Raw genomic sequence first — 21785 nt, 5'->3', positions numbered from 1 at the left:
TTATATGTCATCCCTTATTTCACATAAAGTTGGCTGCATCTCTCTCACTCGGGGTGTTCACGAGCTGTACTATTCTTACTTTCCTGTTGTCTAAGTAAGTGCCCATTTTGTTATTTCAGAATCAGAAATGTTAAAAAAGAATATAAAGAAAAAACTGGAAAAGTGGAAGTATTGAAAGGTAAAGAAAAACATTTCATTGACTTCTTTATTACAAAAAACGGAGAAAATTCAATGTGAATAATTAGAGAATATGGATAAGCAAAACAGAAAAAAAACACAAACAGCCTAACTCCACCACCTGGAAATTAACCATGATTAAGAACTGGATGTAAAATCCTTCCAGATGTTTCATGGATCTATTAATCTACAAAAATGGAATCATACAGTGAAAAATGCCTCTTCATTTTTAAAGAAGAATTTGCTATAAGCAATATTTTATTGTATTTGCACTATGAGGAACTGATGTCTAGACTTAAAATGGATACATTTTTTTTATACTAGCCAGGGAATTTACATAGTTTACGTGTACTGGTGAGATTAACACAAAGACGTGTAACACCTTTGACCATGAATTAAATTTCACAAGTCAGTACCCTACGACAAACATGGTTTATAATTTCTAGTGAACCAACATATTTGAAACTGAGTGTTCTCACAAATGTAGTTTTTTTATTTAAAAACATTTTAAGCAAGCATCAGAGTTAGTGGTTATATTTCATAGAGGACAGCTTGCTCTTATGAATAATGATTTTTAGAAGGAATGTAATGTATTTTTAGAAGAGACAGAAACCTTAAAATTTAAAAAAGGAGGAGCCATAGACCCTCTCAAAGGTTGAGAGTTCTTTGGTCCATTTTGCTTACATTGCAATTATTTTCTAACAAGTGCAGATCCCTTAACTCAATTTTACTTATTCCTTTGAGATTACGTCTTTCCTTTGGGAATTTAATGTACTTGTGTAAGCAAGTTGGTTTTTGGGGTTTTTTCCTAGTTGATAAAATTTTATTATTATTCACATTCCCTTCTGCATCTTTTAAAAATGTCACCTTATATTATGTATTTAACATGGATAAGTGGAAAGACTCCCATATGTATTTCTTTCTGACAGTTTAAATTTAAGTTTATTCTTATCAAATACTATCTAGGTCTGTGGTTTCATTTTTTAAATTTTAGCCAAAGATACGTTAAATATTTTAAAATATATCATTTCAGTTTCCAGAGCGCGTTATGAACTACTTTTGCCCTCATCAATATGTCTAAATAGTTTCAACTTCTGCAGGATTTCTTATATTTTTAAAAGTAGCAGAACCTTAAAAACTTTAAAAACATTGAGCATCGGTAGATGTGAAAACATGTGAAACAACCAGCTGGAGTTACTCTTTGGAAAGTAAGGACGGGAGCTGCCCCCTCACCCCGTGAAGCTGGTGCCTGTGGCCACTTGGAACATTCTTGAAAATGTGCCTTTGAGTCCCTTGTCTGCAGCCTGTTAGCTAAACAGGGCTAAATAGCACTCCATTGTATGGACCCCGTGATTTAGTTAACTAACACACTGGTATAGGAAATTCCGTTTGTTTCCAATTTTTTCACTCTCATAAAAAGAGCTATAATGCACCTTCTTGCTCAGTCTTTGTAAAGATCATTAATTATTTGCTGAATAAAAATTTCTAGAAGCAGAATTATTCAAATGGGGCTATATTCTTAAGATTCTTGGTTCATATATCAAATTATTTCCTTCCAAGGTTATAAAAATTCATACTCCCATAAGCAGTAATTAACAACAACAGTAAGAATAGCAACAAACGTTTAACGTTTATTGAGTACTTAGTGTATGCTGGGAACTATGCTAAATGACATACATGGACTTTTTTTCCTTTTTTCCCTTTAATCCTATGAGATCCATAATGTCTCTCCCACTTTGCACATGAGGAAACTGAGGCTTATATTTCTTTTTTCAGTTAATACATGTCATTTCCAAGATAGCTAGTGTCACTCCTCTCTTATCCTTGAAAACATTTTTGTTTCCAATTTAAAAACAAACATAAAAGTCGTTAATGTAACTTGTTTAGTTGTCCCAATATTGTTTATTAATTAACTCATCTTTTTGATGAATTTGAAAGGTTGTTTCATTAATCTTTATTTCTTGTCTTTACTTTGGTTCCTTTCAGGTTTCTATTCTTGTTCTATTGGTCAGTGTATCCTGGACCAGTAATATATTATTTTAATTATTATATTTGCTCCACTGCTATGACTGTTACTAATATTTTAATTATCATGGTTTTCCAATATATTTTAATATCTTGTAGCCAAGACTGATTTCATACTGTTCTTTAAATTTTCTTAATTATTTGCGTTTATTCTTCCAGTGATCTTTAGAATCTTTTAGTCCAATTGTAAATGAGGGTTTTAATGGATTGGATTACAACAGGAAGAATTTTCCCTATACTTGTAATTATTTTTACTAGCACATTTAATAGCTGAGTAAACCAAACCTTATAGAATTTCATTTATCCAAGATCATCCAGATAGAAAATAGATGAACTGAAATTTCAGCCCAGTCATTAATTTCAATAACATTAGAAAGTAGGTCACTTAATTTAATTGAAAGGATTTGATCGTTTAGATATAATGTATTATAAGATTCTTAAGAATTTCATCTTACTCTGTTCAACAACTTTCCATAACAAAGTTTGATTTTTCACTTGGTGGTAAGACAAACGAACAAAAAATAATACCTCAAAGGATTCTTAGCTAAATGATTTTTCTATTGACATGTAAATGCAAAACATTTATAACAAAAGAATAGAAAAATGGGCTCAGGGAGAAATATAAATTTTTGGTGAATATGTTTTAGAAGGTAATTAATGCCATGGAAAATGTTTATGATTTAATATTTGAAAAGGCAGGCTAGGAAAAAATAGAGTATGATCAAAGTTTATGAATATATATTTACATATTCATATATGCAAATGCAAGGATGTAAGTTTATTACAATGTTAATATTTGGAATTATCCTTGATTTTATCTTCCAAAGTGATTGTATTTATTTCTCAAATATTCTACAGTAAGCATGTTTTTTTAGCAACCAGGAGAATACCGAATATTATATATTTGAAACTATTGAAGTGCTTCAGAATACACAATTAAAATAAATTGTCTTGTTCTGTTTTTAGAAACAGCCCTGTCTATTGCCCTCTTGTTTATAATGTTAATATTTTATTCTAAAAACAGGCTTGTTCTTTGACATATACGAAGGTCAAATCACAGCAATTCTGGGTCACAGTGGAGCTGGCAAATCTTCCTTGCTAAACATCCTTAATGGATTGTCTGTTCCAACAGAAGGTGGGCAAAAAGATATTTCCCAAAGGCAAGATGTCTGATAATAGAATGAGGGCATATGTATGCCTTTCTCATTTTAAGGTTTAAATTTAACTGCTTAAGAGGAAATAATGTTTGTTTATCTAAAGCTGTTTATCAGATCTGTAAGGTTTTATATGTGTTTTGTATTTCCCAAATTTTTGTGGAAATCGTTATCTTTATTCCATTGCGGTGTGATACTCCAGGGAAATATACACTATTCTGAGCATCTATTTATGTTAAGACTAATTAGTAGTTGTTAATAAATTACAAAGTCATTGTTTTAGATATTTCTGAATATATGCCAATATATTCCTGAATAAGATCTCCAAACATTAATAAATCGTGTTATCTTGCCAATGTTAAATTATTTTTAACTTCCATTCTTAGGATCAGTTACCATCTATAATAAAAATCTCTCTGAAATGCAAGACTTGGAGGAAATCCAAAAGATAACTGGTGTTTGTCCTCAATTCAATGTTCAGTTTGACATGCTCACTGTGAAGGAAAACCTCAGGCTGTTTGCTAAAATAAAAGGGATTCCGCCACAGGAAGTGGAACAAGAGGTAGACGGGTGTGCTCGGGGTTCACTGAACTGCCAACCACTTGCCATGTTAAATCAGTGATTTACTGCCCTGTTATGAATAAAATTTAGGCAATGAGGTCCTTTAAAATGTACATACTACTTTAACAGATGGTTAAAAGTGCATAATATGCATCATCTTGGATTACAAGGTTTGTATCTTTCTGGTCTAGGTACAAAGAATTTTATTGGAGTTGGACATACAGAACATTCAGAATAATATTGCTACACATTTAAGTGAAGGTCAGAAAAGAAAGCTGACCATTGGGATTGCCATTTTAGGAGACCCTCAAGTAAGTGCGATTATACATATGGAGGAATGCAGACTGAGTATCAGGAAAAAGTCCAGCTCTGTGTGTGTGTGTGTGTGTGTGTGTGTGTGTGTGTGTGTGTGTGTGGTGTGATAAAAACATTTTATTGTATACACAGGTGATGAAATTACGTACCCATTTATTATTATTATTATTATTATTATTGAAATCCAATTGACCTACAACACTGTGTGAGTTCTAGGTGCACAACATACTAATTCAACATTTTTGTGCATTACAAAAGATCACCATGGTAAATCTAGTTACTGTCTTTGTACAAAGTAATTACAATATCATTGACTATATTCCCCAAGCTGTACATTTCATCCCCGTGACTCATTTATTTTGTAACTGGAGGTTTGTCCCTCTTAATCTCCCTCACCTATTTCTCTCGTCCTCCCACCCCCTCCCTTCTGGCAACCACTGGTTTGTTCTCTGTATCTGAGTCTGTTTCCATTTTGTTCTGTTTGTTCGTTTGTTTTCTTTTTTAGATTCCACGCGTCAATGAGATCATATAGTATTTGTCTTTCTCTGTCTTATTTCACTTAGCATAATACCCTCTAGGTCTATCCCTGTTGTCACAAATAGCAAGAGTTCATTCTTTTTTATGGCTGAGTGGTAGTCCATTGTGTATATACACCACATCTTCTTTATCCATTCATCTATTGATGGACACTTAGGTGGCTTCCATGTCCTGGCTCTTGTAAATAGTGCTGCTCTGATCATAGGGGTGCATGCATCTTTTTGAATTAGAGTTTTGGGGGTTTTTTGGAAAAATATCCGGAAGTAAAATTGCTGGATTGTGTGGTAGTTCTATTTTTAATTTAAGTTTTTGAGGAACCTCCACACTGTTCTCCACAGTGGCTGCACCAATTTACATTCCCACCAACAGTGCGCGAGGGCTCCCTTTTCTCCACATCCTCACTGACACTTGCTATTTGTTGTCTTTTGGATAAGAGCCATTCTGACAAGTGTGAGGTGATATCTCATTGTGGTTTTGATGTGCATTTCCCTGATGATTAGTGATGTTGAGTATCTGTTCATGTGTCTGTTGGCCATAAGTCTGTCTTCTTTTAAAAATGTCTGGGGTTTCCCTGGTGGCGCAGTGGTTGAGAGTCTGCCTGCCGATGCAGGGGACACGGGTTCAAGCCCTGGTCTGGGAAGATCCCACATGCTGCAGAGCAGCTGGGCCCGTGAGCCGCAATTACTGAGCCTGCGCGTCTGGAGCCTGTGCTCCGCAACAAGAGAGGCCGCGATAGTGAGAGGCCTGCGCACCGCGATGAAGAGTGGCCCCCGCTTGCCACAACTGGAGAAAGCCCTCGCACAGAAACGAAGACCCAACACAGCCGTAAATTAAAAAAAAAAAAAAAAGTCTATTCAGATTCCTTGACCATTTTGTAATCAGATTTTTTTTTGATGTTGAGTCGTGTGAGTTCTTTGTTTATTTTGGATATTAACTCATGGGTCATATCATTTGCAAATATCTTCTCCCATTCAGTAGGCAACCTTTGGTTTTGTTGATAGTCTCCTTCCCTCTGCAAAAGCTTTTTAGTTGGATGTAGTCCCATTTGTTTATTTTTGCCTTTGTTTCCCTTGCGTGAGGAGACATATCCAAAAAATATTGCTAAGACTAATGTCAAAGAAGTGAAGCTCTTCTTTTACCACTAAAAGCAGTAGAGTTTTCATTATAATATATCAAGAGAGAACCTCCTATGTTTAACCATGAGTGTAAGTATATTGGATATACATGCTTGGATAGTTACTGTTTTGCTTGGTTTTGATTGTTTCCCGTGCTCTAGTGCGGAAACAATTAACATGGAAGAGAGGCACAGCTTATGTATCCTCATTGTCTGTAGGTTTTGCTATTAGATGAGCCAACTGTGGGATTGGATCCCTTCTCAAGGCATCGAGTGTGGAGCTTCCTCAAGGAGCACAAAGCAGACCGCGTGATCCTCTTGAGTACCAACTTCATGGATGAAGCTGACATCCTGGCTGGTAATTGTTGGTTTTATCTCAGTAGGACAATGAAGAATGTGCGAAGTATTTACTCCCAGAGCAAGACCCCTGCTCTCGTTACCTTGGTGTGTCTGTACTGCGTAGGAATCTGGGGGTGACCTTGGTGTGTCTGTACTGCGTAGGAATCTGGGGGTGACCTTGGTGTGTCTGTACTGCGTAGGAATCTGGGGGTGTCAGGCCTCTAGTCTCACTGTAGAATTCCTCACCAGCGGGACATATGTTGGACTCTGAGTGCTAATAAAAAACTGATGTTTTTTCACATCAGCTTTTGATTAATGTCAACATCCCAATCTTCCTTCATGTACACTTGGTTGAAAAATATCCACTCGCCCTTTAGCATCCAGAGTAGAAAATATGCCCGTGGAATTTATGGTGTGTTTGTTTGTTTTTTCGAGTGTCGGAGGGCACGGAAGTGACTGGGATGCAGAAGCTCATTTAAAAAAAATTTTTTTGGCCACACCACATGGCTTGTGGGATCTTAGTTCCCCAGCTAAGGGTTGAACCTGTGCCCCCTGCGGTGGAAGCGTGGGGTCTTAACCACTGGACCGCCGGGGAAGTCTCGCCTAAGCTCATTTTAAATGCATCCATTTTAATGCGTGTTTCAAATGTGTGAATGCCCATTAGATGGAGTTATGTCCCCATAGGACACGTCTCGTCTGGAAATCTGAGCTCTGGCGCCTCCTCCGTATTTTCTAGAGAGGGAAGAAGTGACTCCTCTCATCTTTCCTCTCTCGCTTCTTTCTCCTCAGATAGAAAAGTGATCCTGTCCAGCGGGAGGGTGAAGTGTGCGGGCTCCTCTGTCTTTCTGAAGAGAAGATGGGGTCTTGGGTATCACTTAAGGTAAAGCCTTCAGGCACAGATGGGGTACCTTGCTGTATCTTCAGTACTGGTGTATCATAACGGTAGAGCATTCTGAGAGAGGACTGGCCTTCTGCTTCATCTCCGCTCAGCTGGATTGGTCTGTTTCCCAGTGCTGTTCCTGCACCTTCACTAACTCTAGGGATCGGCCAGACTCCAAAAAGAGAAGCCCGGGCTGACTAATGACAGCAGGGCTGCTTCGTGGGCCACTTTCCAGGCAGCCGCCCCGTGCCACCTACGCCTCGACCTTCTTCCCACCGTCCATCGCCTCAGCTGGTCCATGCAATCCTGCAGTAGATTTTCATCCTTTCAGAGGGCACAAAGTCAAATACCTTCAGAAGCTACTATCAACAGGAAGTAAATCTGGTGGCAAAGAGTGAAGAGGACCATGTCTAACAAGAAAGTGTGTCCAGGGGCTTCCGTGGCGGCGCAGTCGTTAAGAATCCGCCTGCCAATGCAGGGGACACGGGTTCGAGCCCTGGTCCGGGAAGATCCCACACGCCGCGGAACAGCTAAGCCCGTGCGCCACAACGACTGAGCCTGTGCTCTAGAACCCGTGAGCCACAACTACTGAGCCCACGTGCCACAACTACTGAAGCCCGTGCGCCTAGAGCCCATGCTCTGCAACAAGAGAAGCCACCGCAATGAGAAGCCCGCGCACCGCAACGAAGAGTAGACTCCGGTCGCTGCAACTAGAGAAAGCCCGTGCACAGCAATGAAGATCCAACACAGCCAAAAATAAAAATAAATAAAATTTAAAAAAAGAAAGTGTCCAGGCTAAAAGAATTTTATGAAAAAACCTTGATGGCCACACAAAACATGCATGAAGGGCAGATTTCCCGATTAGACACTAATTTTCTGGTATCTACACAGTCTGGTGTAATAATTATTTTCCCTGAGAAATCTCTTCTGCCTAATATTCTCAACTCCCTCTGTTTATCTTCATACTTGATATATAGTTTTAATTACGTTATATATTTATTTGTGTATTTGTAGTTGTTTTGAGCTGATATACCTTCTCTATATAGATCCTAAGATTTTTCAAACTGATGACATTATTATTATTATTCTTATTATTTACTCATTTTGTTTGTTCCCTAAAGCCGGGTAAAGTAATACACAAAGGCTAGAAATCCAATAAAAACTCTATTTTTGTGGTAGCAGTAGAGAAAATACAAATGAATTGTCTTTCCTTTTATGTATTAGTTTGTACAGAAATGAAACATGTGATCCAGAAAAAATAACATCCCTCATTAATCATCACATCCCTGATGCCAAACTGAAAACAGAAAGCAAAGAAAAGCTTGTGTATACTTTGCCTGTGGAAAGGACGAATAAATTTCCAGGTAATTTAAGTATGAATACAATGGAATGAAATTTGGGAAAGTGTTCACATTATTATTACAGTTTTCATTGTTTAATGGATTTGGATCTTGCTCTGGGGTTGGGTTTTTCAGAAAGCTGAACTTGAGATGAGGCGTTCAGTGCAGCTAATCTGTTTGGTAATTGAAGCATCAGTGGGGAAAGGGGACATGAGACGGGGGAGGGGAGGAAGCCAGGAAAGGCTGTGTTACCATCATCGGGCAGGTTATTGCAATAGGCAGTTGCGGTGTGAAACCACTGAGAGAAATAAATCAATAAGTAAGAAGGGCTTAGAATTGTCACCGGAGGGTGAGAAAGCTGGGGTATTTATTCACCACTCCTTATCCGTCATTGGTTGAGAGATGCTTCCAGGAGCATTAATGTTCTGACCCTTCTGGCTTGTGCTCCTTGTGGACTTAGCAGAGCCCAGAAAAAATGCCTTCAGGCAGGTGTTCTCTTTTTTTCTCTCTCTCTCTCTCTTTTTTTACTGAAGTATAGTTGATTTACAGTGTTGTGTTAATTTCTGCTGCACAGCAAGGTGATTCAGTTATACATATATAAACATTCTTTTTAATATATTCTTTTCCATTATGGTTTATCACACGATATTGAATATAGTTCCCTGTGCTCTACAGTAGGACCTTGTTGTTTATCCATTCTCTATATGATAGCTTACGTCTGCCAACACCAACCTTCCACTCCATCCCTCCCCCATCCCCCTCCCCCTTGGCAACCACAAGTCTGTTCTCTATGTCTGTGAGTCTGTTTCTGTTTCGTAAGTTTAGATTCCACAGGTAAGTGATAGCATATGGTGTTTGTCTTTCTCTTTCTGACTTACTTTGCTTAGTATGATCATCTCTAGTTACCTCCGTGTTGCTGCAAATGGCATTACTTCGTTCTTTTTTATGGCTGAGTAGTATTCCATTGTATATATGTACCACATCTTCTTTATCCATTCATCTGTCGATGGACATCTAGGTGGCTTCCATGTCTTGGCTATTGTGCATAGTGCCGCTATGAACATAGGGGTGCATGTATCGTTTTGAATTAGAGTTTTGTCTGGATATATCAGGCAGGTGTTCTTAATAAGCAGATTTGCTGTGTACAGGTGAGTGCAGACAGGACGGGCGTGGGGCATCGAGGCATCTGCTACACATTCCCTTTTTTATTTTAGTTTAATTGTGTATGTAATTATTTTGCAGAGAAAAACATGACTTATTTCTTCTACAGAAGTATTAGCCATGTGTTCGCAGTCTGCTGGGTAGCACTGCCCACCTCGGATGTGTTTGATAATCATTCTAACCATCACCACTCTTCATACGGTGCTTACCACGAGTCAGGTGCTGTTCTGGTGGTTTCCGATGTATATAACTCATTTATCCCTCACAGCTGTTCTGTGAGGTTGATGCTGTAATTTTCCCTGTCTTACAAATGAGGAAATGAATCTCAGTCTTTTCTGATTTAAACAGCTTTCTTTTTGTTAAAACATTTAGTTTATTAAAGGTTTAACTCCCTACAGGCCTGATTAAACAGGCTTATTTGGATGATTCCGTCTCTTTAGGCGAATACTCAGGAATTCCGATTTAGTCCCACTGTGCAAATGCGGCAGCTCTCTACGTCCTTGTGGTAGCAGGGAAGATGGTGCCCTCAGGTCCATGGGCTGTATGATGCTTTTCTGTTCCTGGACTAATGTCCAATGAGGTGCAACTAGCTTACCTTATTTTTCGGTTGGGTAAGGGGAGTAGTGAGGTATATGCTGATACCACCGCTCGAATGTGTCCCTTAGCCAGATCCCCTGGTGTAGGTGTGTCAGCCCATGGCAGCCTTGAATGCACACCCCAGGCCTCTGCCAGCCCAATGATGTACTTATGTACATAAGGGGACATAAGGGGACTCCCAGGTCCCCGCGTGCAGGCCATGGGGAAATGCAGTGCCTCTCCAACCTCAGGGCTCCTCTAGCTCGTCTCAGTAATGCTGCTGGCCTGTCACCCACCCACTGTAGAAAGTGGCAGGTGAGAGGCTTCTCAGCAAAGCTTGCACCCTCATCCAAGTGCCCACCGTGAAAGAGATGCACAATCAATGTTTATCAGGGACTTGTTATATAAAAGGCACTGCTCAACGTGCAAGGGATTAAATAAGACATATGTATCCCTACCCTCAAGGGATTAAATAAGACATATGTATCCCTACCCTACAGGCCGTTGGGTGAGGAGAAGTGGACATACACAATGAACCAGACTGTATTACAGTTGTATCATAAAGTAATAAACATATGGGTTTGACTGGTGTCAGGCTAGGGTTTACATAGAGTGGTCACCGACAGCCACAAGAAGGAAATGGTCAAAGCATTCCAAGCAGAGGGGGAAAAGGGGTTTCTGGGCTGCGGTGAGCGGGGGGAGGGAGTGGCTGGCGGATACGGGTGCTGTCATAAGGGTAGAGACGTGCTCATACGGAGCTTCGGGGGCTGCCGTGTGGTCTGTGAATTTTAGTTTAAATGCATTGAGAAACCACTGAATGTCATGAAACGGGGCATTGATGTGGTGTGACTTATAATTTCATTCTCTGGATATAAAAGAGCACACAGGGTAGAGAGGAACAAGAGTGGACCCTAGGAGACCAGTCGTGGGGCCGTATCCGAGGTAAAGGTGATTGGTTGCCATGGTGCCAGCTGAAAGGTGAATGGAAGTGGTTGGACTTGAAATATATTTGGAGATAAAGCCAAGAAATCTGGCTGATGGCCAGTCTGAGGAGCACAGGAAGTGAAAAATCAAGCGGGACTTCTGGCTTAAATCACTGGGTGGAAAGGGTGGCATTTAGTGTAAAATGATGACCGGTACAGTTGGGTAGGATGGAGAAAAGGGAATTTATGTTCTATTTTGGAAATGTTTACTTTGAGATGCTTTTAGACTCCCAAGTGGAGATGTCAAACGGCCAAGTATGTAGTTGGATTATAAGATACTGGAAATCAGAGAACAAAGTGACAATTGAGTTTGGGAATCATTGGCATATAGATGGATTTAATGCAAAGGGATTGGGTTAATGAGAAGGACCAATGAGAAAGAGTCAGAGGGTGGTGGAAATCAGGAGCCCCCAAGGAACCTGAAGGAAAAACAGGAGGATGTGTTCTTATCAACTGAAGGGAGAAAATGTTTCCAGAATAAGGGGCTAGTCTGCAGCTTTGAATGTCACTGAGTTTAAAAAAAAAAAAAAAAGAGACAGACAGACATACCAAGTTAAAAGAATAAAAACAAACCAAAAACCCCCCAAACCTATTCATTGAATTAAGAAATCTGGAATCGCTGATTACCTTCAAGAGAGTACCTTCTGTGGAGGCATAAGGGTAGCATTTGGATTTGTGTAGGTTAAGTGTGAATAGGAGGCGACTAATGAAAGAGAACAAAAGAGACAAATCTTTGGAGCAATGTGTGTATGTGTGTGGGAAAGGAGTAGATTTGTTTTGTTTTGTTTTTGCTTTTGCTGTTGCTTGCGTTTTTTAAAAATTCATTTATATTTTATTTATTTATTTTTGGCTGCATTGGGTCTTCTTTGCTGTGCGCGGGCTTTCTCTAGTTGCAGCGAGCGGAGGCTCAGTTGTTGTAGCGCACAGGCTTAGTTGCTCTACGGCATGTGGGATCTTCCCGGATCAGGGATCGAACCCATGTCCCCTGCACCGGCAGGCGGATTCTTAACCACTGCGCCACCAGGGATCCCTGCTGTTGCTTGTCTTTGTTTAGTGGGTGGTCTTACAGCATTTTTGCCTCTGGTTTGGGATGACCCAGTACATGTAGGAGAAGCTGATTATGCAGGAGAGAAAAAGAAGAGACTATTTTGGGAAGTCCTTAAGATGCCCAAAGGGATGGAATTCAGGACACAAGTCAAAGAGGTGGGCTTTGGTGGGAGCAGCTACACATCACACAGAAGGGAAACCAGGAATAGGGGTAGGCATATACATTGATTTGTGGTGTGAGAAAAGGATGCTCTTTCTGACTGCTCATCTTTCCTCAGAGAAGTTTGCAGGCAGTTCATGAGCTGTGGACAGAAGATGGAGTGCAGAGGGTTTGAGGACAGAGGGAGAAGCCTGACATGTTCAGTTCAGAGAGGGAGAACATTCTAGTGAAATTTTGCTTTTGCTTACTGTGATATTCCAAAGACATAAACTTTTTGCACAATACTCTGCATCATCTTTTAGATAAGTATTTACTTACTAGGTTTAGTTGTCGATGTGGTATTTCAAACTTATCTATTCCCCTCTGTTGCCCTAGACCTTTTCAGTGATCTCGATAAGGGTTCTGGCCTGGGCGTGATGGGCTATGACGTTTCCACGTCAACTCTGAATGAAGTCTTCATGAAACTGGAAGGAACATCAACTGCTGAGCAAGGTAAATCCGTCTGTATACTTCATGGAAGATCAATTTCCAAATGCTCATGTATCAACTTAGTATTTATAATGTCTTATGCATGATTCACACTAACGAATGTGACAACTTCCAAATCTGACTCTGCCGTTTGGGAAAGGCTGTCACTGTTTCTTAGCATTGTTATGAGGACCGAACACAGATCCCTTCTTGGAGTATCCCAGATTTCCCTTTGGAAATGATTTGCTTCCTATTTCAGCAGCTTTCTCCTACCCCCAGATGCTCACTGCTTCTTGGATACTTTGAGGATGTCACAGCCTCTCAATCGGGGTCATAAAGTCTGAGCAGATGTTTCTTATAAAAATCGCCCTTAGCTTGTTCATATAAGATTTCCATTAAGGTCTTAATGAGGAAAATGATTAAATAATCTCCTAAGGCGTATTTTATTTTATTTCATTTCATTTTACTGTATTTTTACTGATTCTTTTTTTTTGACCGCACCATGCGGCATGCGAGATCTTACTTCTCTGACCAAGGATTGAACCTGCACCCCCTGCAGTGGAAGTGCAGAGTCTTAACCACTGGACCGCCAGGGAAGTCCCTCCTAAGGTGTACTTTAATGGGTGATAATAATAAGAACTGTCATTTTGCAGCCTCTGTGCCAGACACTTTGATCGATGTGTGGCTATATTGCAATTACCTTCTTATAATAACCTTTATAACAAATGCCATTGGCACGCTTTTACGTATAAGAAAATCGGACAAACCACAGTTAAGTGATTTGCCCCAAGTCATGCTGCTTGTAAGGCATATATTTGGGAATCAGGTACAGATCTGATGGTTTCAGAGCTGATAATCTTTCACATATACTTCTAAATTATTGATAGCTCAGCAGTAGATATTTAGGCATCCATGATTGGCTGTTCCTATGGAGAAGATTTCTTGAAATCCCTCAGAATATTTTCACTTATGGGACCTTCTCTGCCTTCTCAAAGACTGGGCATAGTGAGATCATCCTTTCCTGAATTCCACTTTTGGTATGAATTCAGCATATTTTCCCCACTGAGTTTATTGAATGTGGACATCATACACATAATTCTTTTCTTATGTTCTTTGCTTTGTAACCACGAACATTCTAAAACAATTTATAATATTGCTGAAAAGAGAAAACTGTGATGCCCATGGTGGCGTTAATAATGTGTGTGTATTTGTGTGTGTGTGTGTGTGCAAATTTTGAACAAGCAGAGATGATGGGGGACACAGGACGCCTACCCGAAATGGATCCACCTTGCTCTTCTCTCCCTGAGATGCAGACGGCTGTGAGTGCCATGGGCCTCTGGAGACTGCAGTTCTGTGCAATGGCACGGCTCCGTTTCTTAAAGTTAAAACATGGGAAGAAAGCATTTTTGACCCTGTGAGTATCAGAGCACGTGGTTTGTTAGATAGCGAGTGACAAGAGAGGGTTAAACCAGGAGAAAAGTAAAAACTAGAATACAGTGGAATATTACTCAGCCATAAAAAAGAACGAAATAATGACGTTTGCAGCAACATGGATGGACCTAAAGATTGTCATACTGAGTGAAGTAAGTCAGACACAGAAAGACAAATATATGATATCGCTATATATGGAACCTTAAAAAATGGTACAAATGAACTTATTTATAAAACAGAAGTAGAATCACAGATGTAGGAAACAATCTTATGGTTACCAAGGGGAGAAAGAGGCAGGAGGGATAAATTGGGAGATTGGGATTGACATATACACACTACTATATATAAAATAGATAACTAATAAGGACCTATTATATAGCACAGAGAGCTCTACTCAACACTCTGTAATGACCTGTATGGGAAGAGAATTTAAAAAAGAAAAAAAAGAAAAGAAAATTGTTATCTTGGATCTAAAAAAAAAAGCAAAAACAAACAACAACAAAAAACTAGAACACGATACCCAACCAACATTCCTGCCAGAGTTGGATAAATGTAGCATTTGATCTTGCCAAGGGTGGGAACACCTGTACGTTAGGTCTGTTTAATTCTCATAGTTTGATAGCCGTGTGTTTTATTGCAATGCCTTTTAGTACTGTGTGGCGGGCAAAGGTGTGACTTTCAAAATTTTAGCGTCTATTATAGATGCCACTCAGCAAATATTTGTGAAACGTCTGGCTGAATAAATAACATTGTTATAGATTCATATGGTAATTTTTCTTTATTGGTAGATTATTTGTATTTGGAATTGCAATGTTCCCTCTGATTGTGGAAAGCATACTCTATGCTGTATTAAATCAAAAGACTGATTGGGACTTTAAACCCGAACTGTATTTCCTCTCTCCTGGACAACTTCCCCAAGACCCTCGTACCAGCTTACTGATCATCAACAACACAGGTAAACAAAAAACAAAATTTAAATCCAGAAATAAGTTAGTTTTATTGTTAAATAGCACACGTAGAGTGGGGGAAAGCAAATTATAAGGGAATAAAATGTGTGTTTAAACCTCACTTATAGAAAACAACTATGAGGAATGATGCCCGTTTGCTGTGACTTTGGAGATGGTGGGACAAGACAGATGAGGCTGAGTCACTACATAACCTACCTCCCTATCAGCCTGTCTGCCTGACTATCCTAAGCTCTTACATGAGAGGGAAATAGATTCCTATATTTACGGAACCACTCTATTTTTACATCTCTTTGTTACAGCTGCCTAACCTATGCTATAAATGTTATACATACTGATTGATATGTAAAGATGGCATTTTTATACCCTATGCCCCTCCAACAAGATCTAGGAAGATTCCTTAAGACCATTTGGAACCCGTGACCTTGTTCTCCTAAATGATGGGCAGTTGGTTTTGCCTAATTGCTTATTTCACTGTAAAGAAGAAGCTTTTATGTTTCTCCCTAAGATGTTAAAAAATAGATTCAGAGTACGAGTCCTCTCTTGATGACGTCCCCCGTGCGTTCCAGTTTTTATATCAATTCATGACTCAGAGGTCTGGATGTCTCCTCTTTAAACCAAGGTGGTCTTTTCGTTCCTGTTTCTCATTCTTCTTGTTGTTTTCCATTTGGGTTTTAGAAAGCAATTTTATTCACTCTGCTACCTTAAAACTGAAAGTCTTGCTAATTGTATATTGGATTTCCAAGATCTAGAATTGTTCCTTTACCTTTCAGTTTGTTGTTGTCTCATGTATGTGTTGTCCTCTCCAGTTACTCTGAGATCCATGTACTTGTGTTAACCTCCTCATTTTTTTCTTTTCTGTGCTCAGCTGTTAGCTATTTTGTGATCTAAGTGTGGAGCTTCTGTGCCATCTTCTTCCTCTTTTCTCGGAGTCTGACGGTTATTGGTTAGATGTTCCTCTTGAACTGAAACATCCCTGTTTGCCGAGGTGAATGTGGGTCACCACGAAGGTGTGCTACTCCAGCGACTGTGGAGATGGAGTGGGATGTGTGGATGCCCCAGGATGCACGGAAAGGTTATGTTGTGTGTGTGCGTCCCTTTCCCACCCGGTGAGAATCCTATCATCCAGGGCTTGGCCCTATTTTTCCAATCCTAGTATGAATTCCCATTTCAAAGTTCAAATGAGCAAAGAAACACGAGTCCTCCTTTTTCCTTTTTCACTCCATCCTGTCCTGTCCTCCATCCTTCAGACATCCCTAACTGTCTGGAGTTACTTTAGGTCTTGCCCTCAAGTAACTTCCCCAGATAATGTCTCTTAGAAAGTAATTCGCGGCGGCCGCTGCCTATTCTGTGTGAACCGTGAGGCGGGGTCGCCTTGTTCAGGTGTGGTTAACCGGTCAGTGAGCCTGACCATGACTTCAGAGCCCAGTTTGCCCCTTGAATTTGTCCACTCTGGGTTTAGAGATCCTGGAAATTGGTTTTACCTCTGTAGCTGTTGGCTCCCGGGTGCTCTAGGCTGCACAGTTTTCTCAGCTCTTATTTCTGTCAAACAATCCCATCTGCTTTCTTCTTTAGGGGCGTATCGAACGCTTTGATTGGATAGTGGCACTCATTTCCCACCTCCAAAGTGTATTTATGGCATATATATGTAAATATGTAAAATATGTGTACCTAGTATACATATACATATATTTGTTTTTCTGTTATTGTGGAGAATAAGGGAGAGAGGGGAGTTTATTACTGGCCGTTTTAGGATGGCTAATCTAAAGTACTTCTCATACAATTATTATATTTTCACAAATTAATGAGTTCAAATGTATTTTTTAACCAAAAGTCAGAAAATAGAGTTATCGTGTTTTAATGGTAACATGTTAGCGTGCATTAAGTAGAATTATAAAGCTAACTCATCACAGCATAAGATTTGATAAACAGAAGATAGTATAATGGGTTCTCTTTCATGGGCGAATATTATTATTTTGATGCCCAAAGACACATGCCTTTACGTGATATTCTATAAGTATTGATTTTCAATTGTGTATGTGGTTTATTTTTTTAAATTGTCATATATGTTCTTGCTTTATATGATGACCTTCTGTTATTGATTTCATACTAGAATCAAATATTGAAGATTTTATACAGTCACTGAAGCATCAAAATATACTTTTGGAAGTAGATGACTTTGAAAATAGAAATGGTACTGATGACCCAGCTTACAATGGAGCTATCATAGTTTCTGGTAAAAAAAGGGTATGCTTGCTACTTACCTCTTGTTTTTGCTTTTATGAAAAAAGTTAACGTGCTACATTTTAACTGTTTTAAAAACTGCAGAAAGTCAATCCAGCTAGTATACAGCGACTTGACTGAAAAACGTTTGGGGTTATTGAATAAACTGTGAAGTTTAAATACGTTGTTGCAAAACATTTTTATTTAAATTTTGAATTAGACGATTTTTTTACATTTGAAAGTACTTAAATGTCATTGCATTATTCAGACTCAATAAAATATTAGACCTTAAAAGTACCAACCCATATAATTATGAATTTAAGAAATTCTATTTAACGACTACCCAAGTGATATTTTTGTATATTGAGAAAATACATTAAATACCATAATAGCCGGATGAAATCTCTGAGAGAAAAGTGTTCTCAGTTTATTGTTTAATATGTTTCAATTTGGGTAAAAGAGTATAAGCAGTAGAGATCCTTTCACAGGAATAAAACTATTGAAAATACATCCCAATCTTGAGTAAAACTCCGAGTCTTACTTAAATTCCAATGCAAAGCTGGGGGCCAAATTAAATGAAGCTACCTGTTTGTTTCTTGCTACAAGGGAAATAAAAACAGAAACAAAAGGCTTTGAAGATGTATCACTGAATTCAGTTCTACCTAAAGTAGGCACATCATAAAAACGTAATCTCTTTGTGCCAACTCTAGGAAACTACGTTGCTTGACATTTGCTTTACTTGTTACTTATCTGTGGTATTTCTTGCATGAACTCTTGGTAATATTGAACAATATTGAGCCTCTTGATCAATGCATGAACATTTTTATAAACATGAAGATCATAAATATTTTCTTATAAAGTGTGAAAACGCTTTACTGGCAGTGTAACCGCGAATATTTTATTAACCCCATGCTTATCTCCTACCCAGAAAATCAGGATTCCTTTGCTTGCTCACTGTAAGCTTAGTGTCTCCTTTTCAGGGCCACTTTTAAATCTTGTTAGATGAAATTTCCTCATAAGCAAAATGAGGAATTAGTAATACTAATAAAATTAGTAATACTAATAACTCCTAATATCAAATTATAAATAAATTACTCATAAAATTATAAAATTAGTAATTTTACAATACTTTTAAACTATAATAACTTTATACTATAATATAATTTTATACTAATAATTTTATACTATAATATATTGTTAGTATAATTAGTATAATAATTAGTAATTTGAAAATTACTAATAAATTAGTAATCCTAATAAAAATCCATATTGCCAGCTGTGCGGTCCACTGTGCTAGGGCCTAATATACATTATCTCATTTAAACTGTTTAACAACCCATTTATTCTCCCCTTTCACAGAAGAGGAAGCTGAAGCTCAGAAAGGCCAGTTAACTTAAAGATGGCCACACAGCTAGAATGTGGCATTGTTAAGCTCTTAAACACAAAACCTTTTTCTTTGTTCTTTAATGATTTAGGATTAACATTATTTTATCTGTCTTTGTTTTATTTGAAGGATTATAGATTTTCAGTTGTATGCAATACCAAGAGACTGCACTGTTTTCCTACTCTTATGAATATTGTCAGCAATGGGTTACTTCAAATGCTTAATCATACACAGTATATTCGAACCGAGAGAAGCTCATTTCCTTTTGTAAGTATTGGATTTACTCATTTTCCCTCTTTAGCTGTTAAATATTCATAATGGATTGTTAATCCTAAAAATTATTGTGTCCTAACTTTTCAGACAGACTATACCTAACAAAATATGATTTTTTTCTTAAGTTATTATTACAGAATTTGCATGGGCGAATATTGTTCAATATTCTGTCATAGTCTCCTAGGGAATCGTCTGAAAAAATACATACTCGATTGCAGAAGTGTATTGGAGAGAGAGAGAGAGAGAGAGAGAGAGAGAGAGAGAGAGAGAGTGTATGTGTGTGTGTGTGTGTGTGTGTGTGTGTGTGTGTGTGTACAGTGAATTGGAAATCAGGAGCACTTGTAACCCGGCTTTAGAATCTTATAAATCCAATGTAATTTGTTGGTGGACCCTTCACTGACTGAAATGAAGGAGAATTTGCCAGTTCTTGGGCTATCTGCCATCTGATTAATTCCTTTACTTACCCATCATTGCTCTGCATTGCGAGGGTGCCTGGTACCCACAGGCTAGCTTTCGGGATTCTTTGTCAGCTGGCTGTAGGCTGGATTTAGACCACAGGGAGCAGTGATAGGCGCTGGGACAGCAGAAGCATCCCACACCCTGGGCTCCAATCACATCACCTCCTTCCTTCCTCTTTCTAACCCAGAAGGGACAGTGGCTTCTGGCTTCATCACCCTTGTTGCTTCCTCCACTCTTCCCACCCATGTAACCATTGCATGGTTAACTTCTCTGTATTTTAAGTACGGAAGGTAGTTAAGATTCTCTGGTTAGACCCTGATTGATGCCCAAGAGGGATCTCTCGAAGCTGACTCCAAACTGTTCCACACCAGGAAGCTGGACGAGCAGGAAACCCAATTAGAAATGGCGCCATCAGAAAGGGAAGCCCACATTGTGACAAAGAGGTTGAATTCACTTTGGGGCTTCACTGCCTTAGTGGTGCTGGGAGTACATGCGAGAGCAGGTGGATGGGATATACTTGAGCTGCAGCCAGCACTGACCATGAGAGCAGGGATGGTGCCTGAAAGGAACGCTCCAGAAAGTGGGACCAGCTGGTAGTAGAAAGAGGTAGATGTTACCCCCTCTTGGTCCTTTAGTTTCCTCATTTTATTGCCTGTTTGTTCAGGATCAAAATGGACCGAGGCCCCATGGTTATTCTCTTAGGCACCCCCAGAGGCACACACCTTTCTTCTTTCAGCCATTCTTATAAAGACAGTGATGCATTTTCCCATCTGGTGAAAAATTAGAATTTGTAGATGCAGCCTCCAAAGCCTTAAGTAAAGTTTGAGAATTATTTTGAGACAGGCTACTGCACTGGTCTCCTGTAATTAAATCCAAGAGTCAGGTCTGTACCCCACCTGAGCATAAACCCAGCCGCAGACAGACATTGATTTAGGGGTAGTGACTTGAAGTTCATCTCTTTGAGGATGGGCTTGGTGCAGTGAGTTTTCCTTTTAAGCCTGTGCTTCAGAAGCATCCACTCAGCTGCCAGTATCTTCACATCTTCATCACTAGGTTTTCTGAGAAAGACGTGTTGCTCAGGCCTGAATAATCTATTTCTCTTGGATTGTAATTCCTGAATTATCATTTTTATAATTGTGATAAAAAAACCCCACATAACATAAAACTTACCATCTAGTCATTTTTAAGGGTGCACTTCAGAAGTGTTAAGTGTATTCACATTGTTGTGAATCAGATCTCCAGAATTTTTCTATCTTGCAGAATTAACACTCTGTACCCATTAAACAAGAAATCCCCATTACCCCCTCCTCATGGCCCCTGGCAACCACCATTCTACTTGCTGTTTCTGTGGATTTGACTCATACAAGTAGGATCACATGCTAGCATTTGTCTTTTTGTGACTGGCTTATTCCCCGTTTCCCTTATGTCCCCACAGTTCATCCATGTTGTAGTGTGTGACAAGATTTCCTTCCTTTTAAGGGTTAATAATATTTCATTGCACGTGCATACCACATTTTGTTTATCCATTTTTCTGTCCGTGGGCATGTGGTTGCTCCCATCTCTTGGCTTTTGTGAATAGTACTGCTGTGAACACGTGTGTGCGGGTATCTCTCTGAGACCCTGCTTTCCATTTCTTTTGGATGTACACCCTGAAATGGGTCCTGAGTTATTTTTCACTTCTCTTTTTTCCTAGGCGTTGAAGCCTCACGTTAAATGATCAGAAACTATTTTCCCTCCCACCTCCATGTGCAGAGGTTGATAAACTCGATGTACACTTTTTTTTTCTACTTTGCACTTTAATTTTATTTTTTTTGTAGTTGATTTACAGTGTTGTGCCAATCTCTGTTGTTAGATGTTCGCTTTTGATTTTTCAATATTTCAAAAAGCACGTACTTTTATGATGATCAGTATTTCATTTTTTAATATTTGTTTATTTTTTAAATTTATTTATTTTTGACTGTGTTGGGTCTTTGTTGCTGCACGCGGGCTTTCTCTAGTTGCGGCGAGCGGGGGCTACTCTTCGTTGCGGTGCGCGGGCTTCTCATTGCGGTGGCTTCTCCTTGCAGAGCACGGGTTCTAGGCACACGGGCTCAGTAGTTGTGGCTCGCGGGCTCTAGAGTGCAGGCTCAGTAGTTGTGGCACACGGGCTTAGTTGCTCCGCGGCATGTGGGATCTTCCCGGACCAGGGATCGAACCCGTGTCCCCTGCATTGG

General features: G+C 39.2%; 1 protein-coding gene across 4 annotated transcripts in view; it reads left to right on the top strand.

Annotated features, from left to right (window-relative positions):
• Positions 1 to 21785, top strand: part of ABCA6 (ATP binding cassette subfamily A member 6) — a 61696-nt gene that overhangs the window by 20854 nt on the left and 19057 nt on the right. For 3 of the 4 annotated variants that reach the window (XM_068530736.1, XM_068530735.1, XM_068530734.1), the window contains exons 12-23: positions 120 to 178; positions 3227 to 3337; positions 3743 to 3918; positions 4109 to 4228; positions 6103 to 6241; positions 7012 to 7102; positions 8327 to 8466; positions 12745 to 12861; positions 14083 to 14251; positions 15057 to 15223; positions 17347 to 17480; positions 18970 to 19107. In XM_068530736.1, the coding sequence (XP_068386837.1) occupies positions 120 to 178; positions 3227 to 3337; positions 3743 to 3918; positions 4109 to 4228; positions 6103 to 6241; positions 7012 to 7102; positions 8327 to 8466; positions 12745 to 12861; positions 14083 to 14251; positions 15057 to 15223; positions 17347 to 17480; positions 18970 to 19107 (1561 nt within the window). The remainder of the gene's footprint in view (positions 1 to 119; positions 179 to 3226; positions 3338 to 3742; positions 3919 to 4108; positions 4229 to 6102; positions 6242 to 7011; positions 7103 to 8326; positions 8467 to 12744; positions 12862 to 14082; positions 14252 to 15056; positions 15224 to 17346; positions 17481 to 18969; positions 19108 to 21785) is intronic. The other variant, XM_068530737.1, reaches the window with a different exon arrangement.

The sequence above is a fragment of the Eschrichtius robustus genome, chromosome 20 (assembly GCF_028021215.1).
Source record: "Eschrichtius robustus isolate mEscRob2 chromosome 20, mEscRob2.pri, whole genome shotgun sequence".
Taxonomy (NCBI): Eukaryota; Metazoa; Chordata; class Mammalia; order Artiodactyla; family Eschrichtiidae; genus Eschrichtius; species Eschrichtius robustus.
The sequence above is the reverse complement of the archived record's forward strand: the minus strand, read 5'-3'. Positions and strand labels throughout refer to the sequence as shown.